At 40.2% G+C, this 12858-nt stretch overlaps 1 protein-coding gene across 1 annotated transcript; it reads right to left on the reverse strand.

Annotated features, from left to right (window-relative positions):
- Nucleotides 1–1161: 1161 nt before the first annotated feature.
- On the reverse strand, nt 1162–8401 carry klf6a (Kruppel like factor 6a). The gene is made up of 4 exons (XM_077244145.1): nt 8002–8401; nt 5891–6464; nt 5089–5212; nt 1162–3586 (listed from the first exon to the last, which is right to left on the reverse strand). The coding sequence occupies exons 1-4, from the start codon at nt 8101–8103 to the stop codon at nt 3535–3537; spliced, it is 852 nt and encodes a 283-aa protein (XP_077100260.1). The 5' UTR covers nt 8104–8401; the 3' UTR covers nt 1162–3534.
- Nucleotides 8402–12858: the final 4457 nt, after the last annotated feature.

Here is a 12858-nt window from a genome sequence, read left to right on the forward strand (position 1 = left end):
AGCCTGTGGAACACCCCTCCAGTGGGTGTTGAGACCAACTTGTGCACAACATATAATGAGAGCGAGGAATCTACGAGAACGAGTGTTGCACTGCTAATGCAGGTAACCGCCATTAATAAGCATATCCTCATTTCTACTGAGATATCAGGTGAATTATGAATATTAGGTCATTTCAAAAGATACGTCTTTTTAATCCACTGCATGTTTATATTATATTAAAGAATTGATTCTGAAGAAAATGGGATGGTCCCTTTTGAACATTCTGTTGACTATAAGTAACGTTGCACCTGTGTGTCAACTTACTCTCATTAGAGTATTAGTATTAGACTGTCTGCTTAATATCTAACTCTTTATTGTGATGGTTCTCCAACGTCTCCGACATTTTACTGACTATAAGTTTGCAACTACATGTCAACTTATTCTAACCCTAACCCTACCAGTCTACTAATACTCCACTAATACTCTAATGAGAGTTAGTGGACATGTATGACAGGTCAACAGAATGTTAAAGGGACCATCAAAATAAAAAGAAACCGAAAATGCTAGTGGAGTTTGACTGTTTGTTGGCGTAAACATTACTGTTATAATGTCAAAGTCTGCATCCGAAATCGAATACTTCCCTACTATATAGTAGGCGAAAAACAGTATGTGACAAAAGTGTGCATACGATGAACAAGTTACTTTCCCATGAGGCCACGGGAGAGGATTTGTGACTGGCAATGACGCTGGTCATGTGATAAGGGCAACATGGCGAATATAGTACTTCCAGATTATATTCATTCTGTACAGTATATATTCTTTTAACGGTTGTGAAGTAATTACTTGAAATTTCAGACGCAGTCCGCATGTTGCGGTGTAGTTGCGGAGGTGTTCTGATTGGTTGCTTACTGGTCCAATTGAGTCAAAGTCCCTTTACTTCTCTATGGGATTATCCACCCGCTTTATTCACCAAGTTAATCGTAAGTCTGACTCATTTTTTAAGCTCAATTTAAGATATCTTTCATGTGTGTACCCCAAAACAGTTGAATACTCGGGTGTAGTTGTTTTGTTCAACTCTGCCAAGCACCAATAATAGTGAAACAACATTTATAAATCACTAGCTAGAAGTTAGTCTCGCAAAGTCTAAAACACTAATGAAATAAAGTGAAGCAAAACAACAAATCAAACTTGTCCGATAAGAATTTCTTATTATTCCAATAAAAAATACATTCATACAGAAATATAACAATTTTGCAAAACAATTTCAAATAAAATTCATATAAAGCAAAAACAAATAAAAATCTTAGAAAAGTTTTTTTTTTCTGTGTTTTTCATCCTAACTTTTCTGGTTTTATTCTTTTGTACAAATATTCTTTAGACAAGAGGGATTCGTGAGTGAAAACATAAGTGATAGAAAGTGTTGGTAGAAGCAAGCAAATGGAAAACTTGATTAAGGCTCCATTACCACTTGACTAATATTAACCACTGTTGGAAAGACACAATGTTCTTTGCCCACAAAACCCTGGCTGGTCTGATTTAATGGCAGCACAAGCTGCTTCAAGTTACATTTCTCCTGCTGAAACAATCCGTTTCTACGAAGCTGCTCAACATGCAACAGTGTCAAACCTTCATCGCTCAACAAACCAGAGCATGGCACTTAAAAAAGCAAAATACTCAAAGAATTCAAAGCATATAACTATGTACAATAAATTTAATCAATTGTTTGGTCCCTGAAAACATTATAGTTTACATTTCAGATGGCAAAAGAAGCCGAACGAGCGGCTTTCTCCTTGCGGCGTTTGCCTCCACGTCCGTAAATATCCATTGTAAATGTTGAAAAGGTGTGCGATATATCTTTATCTTTCTGGATGGCTGTGCACTGTTTCCACAATACTGTCGCTGGACTAAAACAACGGCATCCAGACAGGTCAATATCGAACTGCCCGAGTCAGCAGTCTATAGCAGGCAGGGCCTTCAGCAATTCATTACAGAGAGGCAGTACAAGGCAAGGCCTGTCTGACTGGAGCTTGTTAATTACAATAAATCTTTAGGCGTTTTTTTTCTTTATTCTTGGTTACAGGGGACGGGGGAGTTGGCATTCCACAAACGTTCAAGCCTTGTGTTATACAACGGCCTGTTTTCCCACTTTAAGAGCTTTTTGTCTCGCACACAGCTCCACAGATAGAGATCTTGCGTCTAAAAGCGTACTCAAAAGGTCGTTCGGTAGATACCAAGTCCGTAACTTTAAGTGCTCTACATTGCAGATTTGACAACATCCAGAAATGTGAGGGCAAATATTAGTGACAAAGAATGAAATCGCATGCTCAAGAATAACAATATATTACGTATCTACAAGGGCTTGGTTACAGTGGCCTTGGAAATGGGAAAGGTGCATGTTCATGTGAAACAGAGCCTTAATAAAGCTTTTTCAATCACTTATACAAGACATTTTGTGACCCCCAACTGGAAAGGTCACTTGCATAAGGCACCATTAAGGCCAACAGTGCATTAACATCAGGTAAAATGGAGATAGAAAGAGAGAATTTAGTCCTCAAGATGAAATGGTCTTGTATGGAATTGTCGCTGATTGATAGTATTCTTTCCTCCACCGGAAAGAAAAAAAGAGGGAATTTTGAGTGAAGAATGATCAATTCGTTTATGTACAATATTGTAACATTTAACCAATTGTATTTAGCTGCACTTTATTGGAATCTATTTTCAGTCCCAATTACAAAAAATAAAAATAAGTACAAACCCCAATACCATGCAACACCTGTTTATGATAGTGAAGTTATAATTGTGTTACATCTCTAAGCACACAGCTTATACAACGGACTACAAATGAGCTTTTGTAGCCTGTCAAAAAAAAAAACAAGCTACCGAACACATTGCACATTTAGTAGCTGCACCGAACACCAAAAAAAGCCACTTTCATTCAGGACCGAGTTTCCGCCCCCCTTTAGATGGGGGAAGGGGGTGAAACCCTGGCCACTTCGCCCCCCGCAATCTTGCGAAAGAGCCCGGGGGCGTCTGGCAGAAGTTCTCAGTCTCACGGCTTCACTCAGACTTTGCCCTTCTCGCATACCGTGTGGAAACAAGAACGGAACTTGTTTCCCGACACCATTCAGCCCACAGTGATACACTGGTACCCCCCTCCCACCCTTCTTTGCACACGGGACATTCATCCTCTCACGTCGAACAGGTTTCGTTAGGATTTGTTTTAAAGTACCAGTGTATAGTCCAGGAGTTGTCCCAAAACATCATGCACCATACAACACACCATTCATTCGCTCGTTTTATTTTTTTACATTTTTTATCTTTTTTAATAAATCATCCTCCTCTCGACTTCGATTCTTCATACGTGATTTTGTCCCTTCCTTTTCCGTTTCAACAACCAGTCAGTCCGCCTTTATCCCGGGGCTCACGGAGGCACAGGATATGGTGCAAAATGGCATGCTTTGGCTGGAACACACTCCCCCCCATTTCTTGCAGGGCCAGGTCAACCAGGAAGCTGGTCAGGACATAACATATCCCCAGCGTGAAGCTACGGCCCGCTCAGAGGTGCCTCTTCATGTGCAGGGCTAGGTGGTCCGACCTGGAGAAACACCTGGAGAAAGAAACAGCGAGAGAAAAGGTGAAAAACAAGGTCAGGCAGGGGCCACAGAAGCCATAAAGTGAGATGAAAGGTAGAGATCTGTGCATTGCATCACTAATGAGGCCCCTAGTGACCTCCGAGGCGAACTTGTGGAACTGGAATAGGTGCCATGAAGGCTAATGAAAGGGAAGCTTGGTTACAAGCAGAACCAGAAAAAAATAGGATTTTCGGTGCTTATTTAAAAAATAACATTTAAGCATTCAAATTTATTTTAAAAAAAAATACATCATACACCATATGCCATCATTTTTCATTTCAGTTCAAAGCTGTCAAAGAGTGACACTATATTTAAAAAAAAAAATCTAAATATTACTATAAATATATTATAAAAAGTTTTTACCATCAACAATTTTTTTAAAGAATGTATAATGAAATGTTTTTCCTGACAAATTCATGTAGCTAATTATATATATATATATATATATATATATATATATGTACATATACACATACATTATATATATATATATATATATATATATTTATTATGTGCATCGATTTGTTACACCGTTAATTTGAATAATCAATTTAATTTGTACATTTAAATTTAAGTTATGTTATAATTTTTCTATAATTATTCTATGTATTCCAAGCTTTGGCAACATTGTATTATATATAGTCATGCCAATAAAGCAATTTTTCAATTGAATTGAATATATATACATATACATCCCTTTTTATATACAGTAGTCAACATTTAAAATGGATGAAAACCTGTCATCAAAGTTATACATTAATCTTGAACAATACCCATTCTTGTCTTAGGACAACTTTGATGAACTTTTTTGATCCACTTCAAAATGTTGACTGTGTGTGTTGTGTGTGTGTGTGTGTGTGTGTGTGTGTGTGTGTGTGTGTGTATATATATATATATATATATATATACACACACACACACACACGCACACACGTACGCACACACGCACACTGTGGGTGACAACATAATACATAAATTAAAATAAAATAAAATAAAATAAAATGTTAGCAGGTTCAGTGTGGGCGTGGATATGAGCAAAGACTTGATCGAATGGTTTGTTTTAAGGGAGAACTATGAAATGTTTCGCATCCAGTAACTAAAGAAACAAAACAGCAAAAAAGGAAGTTGAGCAAACAATTGTGTTCAAAGCACAAAGCTCTCAGGCAGGGAAATGATTAATAGAGGAAGTGATGACAAACAGGAGAGGCGCGTTTAGTCATAAAACGCGGAGAATATCAATAACGTATTGCGACAGTGTGACTATTGCGCTTTCAAGCATTTAATGTGATTAGGTAATTAAGTGATAAAACCCGAACATAATGGGGCGACTCCCATCGAAGAACCGATAAAACAGGATCAATGCAGAAATCCGTCGCATTTCACTGATACACGCATCAAAGGATCAGGCATGCGGGCGAGAGAGACTGACAGGCTTTGACTGTCACAGGGAGAGATAGCGAGACAGAACTGAACCTACCTGTCACAGTGACTGCATTTAAATGGCTTTGCACCGGTGTGCTTCCTGAAGTGTCGGGTTAGCTCGTCGCTCCTCGCAAAGCGCCACTCGCAGCCTTCCCATGAACACCTGTACGGCTTCTCACCTGTGAACAAAAACACAAAGACCTTTCAGTACATTTTGCCAGGTTTCAGCAGGAAAACATTCACTATTCACAGGAATGTGGAATAGCGAGCTCGATAATGCATCAGTAAACAGGATGCATGTTTATGGATCAGGTGACGCAGTCTACGAGACGGTCTAAACTTTTAATAAGATCCCTCAAGCTCTCAAGGATTGCGGGAATGCATGGTATGCCAAAAGTCTGTCTCTATGCTGTATATGCATAAACAGCATGCAGAACAATGCGTGTCACACAGAGTCTGTTTTGAATGCGATGGGGCCCTTTAAAAAAAGGGGCCACCCAGATCCCCATTCAAAAGCCTAGTTCTTTCCCATGACGAAACCAAAACTGTTTTGGTAGAGCAGGTTGTTTTCACCCTGGCTGGTTTTCATTCCCCTCCCCCATCCGATCCCCCCTCCTTCCTCTCCACGGCCACATTCCAAACAGATTAGGTCACCGTTTAGGCGTGTAGTCATGCGGGGCAAATATTCACAGAGTAACATTAGCCTTGCAGCTGAGGAAAGCCTGTGTGAACTCAACTCCATTACACAACTTCACAGGAGACGTGAAACCTCAAAGTGTGGGAAGGTCCTCTTTATTTGCTTTGATACGGTGTCAAAGACAATTTGCAACGTCACGACTAAAGCAAAGGTTTCTTACCTGTGTGAGTCCGCTGATGTGCTTTTAAGTGAGAACTCTTTGTGTAAACCTTCCGGCATCCGTTGAAGTGACACCTGTGCACTCTCCTCCTGCCGTCCGGAGAGGCGTCCCCTCCTGCCGAAGCCTTATCCGAGGCCTTCCCCAGTCCGTTTTGCCGGATCTTCACCGGCACGTGCGAGTCAGTCTGCGTGGAGCCCCACACCTGCGGGACGCCGGGCTCCAGCGGGGTTTCTGGGGAGGACGGAGGAGTGCTGATGATAGAGGAACTCAAGTGATGCACTGACTCCGTCAGAACCGAGCCCAGCGGGTTGGAGGTAAAGATGTGAGTGGGCGAGAGCTCCTCCGAGCTGTCAGACGCCTCACTGCTGGCATCCGAATTCATGCTGTTGGTTTCTAATATTTGGCAGTCCTGATTGTCCTCTTCCTTGACTTTGGGAAGGTTACCGTTCCCATCTCCCTTATCTCCACAAGCCAAGATGAGCTTGCTCCAAAGATCCTCCTGGCCCTCAAACTTGAGGTCAGACGCAGAGACGTACGGCTCGCTCTGCAAATATCTCTCCAGCTCCAAACATGTCTGATTCAAAACAGAAAACACAACGTTAGAATGTGCATGAGTTTCCTCTAACTTTCACAGCTGACTGCCAAGGGTTAGTGTAGGTTAACCACACTCTCACATGCCCTTTCACACACTTTCTACAGAAATATTTAAAATTGTGTCATGTGTAAAGAAACATTACAGAATACGTAAGGCCAATAAAATCAATTATTAGAGTATTCTGGGTATAAATAGGGCTGTATATTGCATTTCTAGAACAGTTATCCCCTAGGGAGTCATTAAGACATTTCAGAGTCCTTTTAAGGAAGCCACACAACTTCCTCGGGCGAGTTTCCTCATTCAAACAGCCTGACGTCCCCTCACCGTACATCTGGACGCGTTTTAAAAGATATTTAACGCGTAGTAAGTGTGAACGTACTGCATTCGAGAGCAAAAGTGATTTAGTAAACACGTACAACTGTGTTTTTCCACTCAATGTGAGCATTTAGCTGTGCGGTTTAGTCTCTGCACATCCTCTATTACAACGATGATGTTTACCGCGTAAATTTTTCCTGGAAAATCTAACGTTACTGATTCTACAGACACCATATCAGGTCAAACCCCCAACAGGTTTACTTCTTAAAGCGATAATGGTCGTTTATTCAACGTTATTCCGTTTCTACGAAACGTTAGGCAGAATTACAGTCTCAGTCACCATTTACTTGTGTTGTATGGAAAAAGATGCATTGAAAGTGAATGGTGACTGAAGCTGTCAGTCACTAACCTCCTGCCTTACATCTCTTTTTGTTTTCCAAGAGATACATAGTGATACAGGTTTGAAAGAACATAATGTTGAGGAAATGAAGACAGATTTTCATTTCAGCTGAACTATCCATTCAGCAGTCTATGCTGGGAAACATTAGGCAACTAGAAGTAAAAGCATGTTTAAATGCCTAGAGATACGTTCATATGGCTCCATGCCAGAATCCTAAGACGGCCGAGGGGAAACTACCTGGATCAATTTCAAGAGAAACATTCATATGATCGTGGCAACTGTTCAATCACAAGTATACCAGTCTCAAGCAGCAGAACCTGCTTTGACAGTTAATACGCACCTCCTATACACCCCGTTATGTGACAGAACATGTGCTGCAGACTGTCAAGTCAGCCAGTCTACGTTTGAGTAGGAAAAGCACACGAAAAGCATGCAATTATGTTCCTTACTAAATGCTGCGTATTCCTGATTATTGAGCAATACAGATCTGACTCGCAAGTCGCGACTCTCCAAAAAACTTAAAAAAAATAAAAATAAACTTTGTATGCCAAAACAAGCGAATATCATAAGGTAGATGCACAGCTAAATTCAATACGAGTTGATTGACAGCATTTACCCCGCGACCATGTAACCGAATCAAATACGTCACTTAGAACGTTACAATGTTTCATTCAGCGCAGCGCTTCGCGGATTGTAAATAACTCTTTCCGATTCCAGTTTAAAGACAGCGAAGTCAAACCACACGCTGTCCATTCGCCAATCGCAGCGGAAGTTTTATCCATATCACTTTAAAATTGTTACCTGTTGCCAGTATTCTTCAAGCGATGGCAATGCAGAGAAATAGCCAGTGTCATGAACGATCTGAAGTTCCTGAAAAATGCTGCACATTGGTAGAACATCCATTGCAATCCCAAGTATTAGGCGATAAAAGACAAAAAACAATATATAGATCTTGTTGAATCAAGATAAAGTGTAACAAGAAAGCTTCCTCTTCGTGCAATAGCAACGCGGTGCAGCCGTCGCTTTGCTCAGAGTCCGCTAGTCCGTCTGTTGAGATCACTCTATATTTGCAAACACTGAACTCACGCAAAGCGCTGTGCTCTGTCAACTTCCCCTATTCAAACCTCGCAGCCTGCCTACCCCCTCGTGACAACGTGACGTCGCCTCACAACGCGTCCAATCAAATGCAACAAGGTTGCGCGGGCGCAAATGATATCACCTTAAGCCAATCGCAAGAATATGTCCGCCCTCCTGGCGCTGTGATTGGTTTTATTCAACCGTAAGGTCCGGCGCGCTGATTGGACGTTATTTTTAGAAGAGTATATAAAGGCTCTGAGCTCGAGCCCAGTTCGTTTCTGTTTCTTGACAACGGAGTGTCACACACGCACTTGTTTGGCCAGAGCGAGCGCTGTGTGCAATCGGTTGATTCTCCTAGAGAACTTTAGTGTTGAAATATGTTCCTTTTCCGTGTTGCCTGTTTTAAGCTCTCTAGATTAACCACTTCAAAACAAAAATATGGCTTTGGAGAAGTTCCAAGCATTTTTGAATACCACAAATAAGGTTTTCCTATTACTTGATAGATATCAGTGAAATAAATGTCTCAGCCTTGCTGGCATATTTTAAAAAGAATTTCTGAAAATGCCTAGACTTATAATTACACTGTCTGTCAATCACTGTGTATGCTTGTAGATATAACTTTGGATCTGTATTGTAACTTTCACATCTATTAATGATTTTATTTCATAGCAACAAACAAATCGTAAGAAAATTATGGAATTAACTTTTCTACATTAACATTAACAACTGCTGCATTTGTGAGCAGTCACATTCCTAGTGTCATGCAATAAAAGAGACAAGTATACACACACACACACACACACACACACACACACACACACACACACACACACACACACACACACACACACACACACACACACACACACGCACACACACACACACTCACACACACTCACACACACACTGTGACTGATCACAAATGCAGCAGTTGTTAATGTAGAAATGTACATACATACAGTACAAATAACATTTTATTGTACTTATTGTCCATTTGTAGTGGGAGGATACATTTGATAATCAAATAAACGAAAGCTCTTTAAAGAGAAAGCTCTTGTTGCTGTAGTTGCAGATACAATAGTAAAATTTGGCTAGTGACATTGTACATGACTCAGAAGTGAAGAACGTGGTCACTCTGGTCAGTTAACAGCCTAGTAAGGACAGCACTGCAGTTAATTTGTGTCCACTCTTTATATAGCTACTTGTTTGTGGTCTGTCTGGTCTAACTAGTGGTGTTTGATGAACCTAATCTGTCTGTTTGGTTACTCGGCCTGAACATAACTTCTTACTTAGTAGGCCAAATATGGCAATGGTTTCAAGTTTAAAAATACTTGAGTCAAACAGTGCTCCAAAAGTCCGATATACATTAACTAAAACACTAAACTGTGACTGATAAGACTTCTGGTTCATTCATCAACTGAAAAAAAGAGTGGAGCATATTGCATTGTGGAATACTGTAGTTTGTGCTGTATTTTTATAATGCACATTTTGGAAATTACAGTAGTATTCTAAGCATTCATTAAACTTGCACACTGCATACTCCTTAAGTAAGAAGAGTATATGGTATTCCAAACATAACCGTGTCATGGAATTTGTAAGGATTCATTCACTTTAACCTGGTTTTTATAGTCGCTTTTTACAAAGTGAATCATTGAATTGCAAATATGAAGGTGTTTTAAAGCAAATCAAAACTAATAACCATCACACATATTTTACTCTTTAGTATTCTTTATCTAGTGAGATCTCTTGTTTTTCATGTTCAAAATCATAGACACATAGACATACATGGGTATTTTCCACGTTAAATGAATGGATAATCGATTTGGGTGATCGATTTGTTTATGAAACAACTGATTCAGCCTGTACTGAGTCTATCGTTTGTCTTTTTTAACACTAGCGATTCACTTACTCTCAATGTAATCACTTAATCCTCTGGAATGGCTCTAAAGTTGAAAGATAACGCTTTTATCGCTTGCAGAAGAAATGCGGGTAAAGTTAATTTACACGCTGATCTGGCCTCCCAATCCTTTGAGTTCAGTAGAGATGTTACAAACAACATTTCCAGAACAGAGTGTCATTGTCCAGCACCACAGTATAGTCTGGTGCTAACCTCTGGAGAACTGAGTCCCTATTGTAGCTCTCAGCTGGGGCCATATTTGTAACTCGTAGCATCTGATTCAGTCATATGGTGGTGTCTTTGGAGCTGCAGAGCCTGGCTATGATAGTCATTTCAAGGAATTTTTGAGCTGCTTGTCAGAGGGGAAGTGGTGCAACTGTTAATCATTGCCAAAGGTCAGACATTGCGGACAATGGCTTTGTCCAGCCTGCTTTTGAACTGAAAGAGTGCCATTGAGGACAGTCTGTCACTCTGGACCTCAGCGTCTGTCCTTTTAAACCCATTGAAATTGAACTGCGACAATGAGTTGCAGTTTAACAGAGCATCTTAATGTCACGCTTTACACCGCACTGTGTTAAGCTGATCGGAACGTTTGTGCTGTCATAACCCAGACCAAACAAAATATCTGAAGTGAGAGTCATGTGACCCGGTACTCAGTGTGCATTGGAGTGAATGAGAACATTTGGAGTCTCAATACCCATAGTATGTTGTGCGACAACAAAGCAATCCACAACGGAAAGTTGCCACTTGACGGTCTTATCATCCCCATTTGTATCACCCGAGCGCATTATCCAGCGGGATGTTTCATTAAGGAAGTGTCCAGAAAATACTCTGTGGTGGGCCCTGGCAGCCTTTATCTCTTTTAGCAAGGTTTTAAACTCTATCATCATTATGCAACCCTCCCCGCACAGTAGCCACAGGAAAGAGCAATTACGCACAGGGTCTATTTTAATACATCAATGTCAGTACAATCAGTAAGTTGTTGCAGGTTGTTCTTTTTCACTTCTAAGCGATGTGCCGTATAGAAGGCCATTTATCCCGCGAGTACCCATCCCTTGATGCGTGCGAAAACAATTATTGGCCGTTCTTTTCAGGAAAAGTTGATACTGCTCGCACGGGTCAGCGGACAGAGAATGGCCGGAAACTAGTCGCTATGCAAATAGACTGAGACACTAATTAGCCTTAATACAGCGCAGACATGGAACAGGCCATGCATTTCCAATTGGATTTGCTGAAGCGAGGAAACGCACACCAATAGCTGTGTTTTATTAAAACTGGACGTGTGCCAAACCTGTTCGTTCTTTCCGCCGAGTCCCCAAAGTGACAGCAATACTATCAATGCCTGTTTTGGTTGTGGTTACAAACAAAAGACATTGAGTGTCTGCATTTGTGCTCACCTTGTCTAATGTGCCTGTATGAAAGCACAAATATAGGCATAATTTGGTGTTCATAACCATCGCTGACTTATTTAATGCATTTTTTATGGCGATAGACAATTGCCAATTTGAGTGTCCAATAACTTGGCAAACCCGTGAAAAAGCCAATTGTAATTCAGCAAATCGTCCTTTAACAATTTATTTTACCAGGTGCATGTAATTGAGATGCATTGCTTTTCATAAGGACATTGAGCAATTGCTCAGGCATTAATAAAATGAAAATAAATTGATTGATTGGGAATCAATGCAGTGACATCAATCTTTGCCGGTAAAAGAGTAGGAGAGAGAGACAAAAGGAGAAATCAATATTCTTTCTAATGCACCATGTCATAAATCAGAATTGTCTTACTGTATGCGGTACCTGGCGACGCAAAAGTGATCATTGGCTTCATTAGTCTTTACACATGGTCTGTCTCTGTTTGCTCAGTCTTGCGGACGCTTCATTGAAATTCAGCCAAGGGTGGCATTAAAGGATGTGTGTGTCTCTCGTTAGCTCTGTGTGTACTGACGGGCAGAGAAGTTGACCACCGTGCAGCTGGCACTTGACCTTGCAGAGGGCATTAAAGCATTTTATTTACTCAAATATTTATATTCAGTAATAATTTTTGTCAATATAAAACTTTTTTTTATTTGGCCATTGAGTTACCTAATTAATCCTGTGGCTACTTGTGTCATGACCTATGAGTATTTTATAGTGTTTCTGATTTAATCCTTATTAATATGTTGTCAGAGTTGAGAGTTGTTTCATTGAGTTTGATTAATAATTTGCTTACAGCATCTTTTAAAAAGGTTTTCCACAATTTTCAATGACACTAATTTTTCTGGTAACACGTTATTTCGATGGTCAACTTTAGACATTCTACTAACTATAAGTAACTTGTCAACTAACTCAGCTAAGTATTAGTAGACTGTTAGGGTTCAGGTTAGTAGAATAAGCTGACAAGTAGCTGCAAAGCTATAAACAGTAGAATGCCTGTTGGGAGTATCAAAATAAAGTGTTAGCAGATATTAAGCAGACAGTCCGATGGCGAGGCTATATAAGGGCCAGGGTAGCACTGGCCCACTCAGATTGACAGCTGGTCCACCCAATCAAAATACACAAAATATTTTTCTTGTGGGAAAGGAACGCTCAAATATAAACAATTTAGCAGAATTCACTCCCGAAACTTTGCAGCATGTACGTGGCCGCTGGTCAAGCATGAAAAACAAAAGATTTATTCAAATTCTAAACTGATTATATATCACCTA

The sequence above is a fragment of the Siphateles boraxobius genome, unplaced genomic scaffold (assembly GCF_051911475.1).
Source record: "Siphateles boraxobius isolate OS27281-9 unplaced genomic scaffold, OSU_SipBor_1 26, whole genome shotgun sequence".
NCBI lineage: Eukaryota > Metazoa > Chordata > Actinopteri > Cypriniformes > Leuciscidae > Siphateles > Siphateles boraxobius.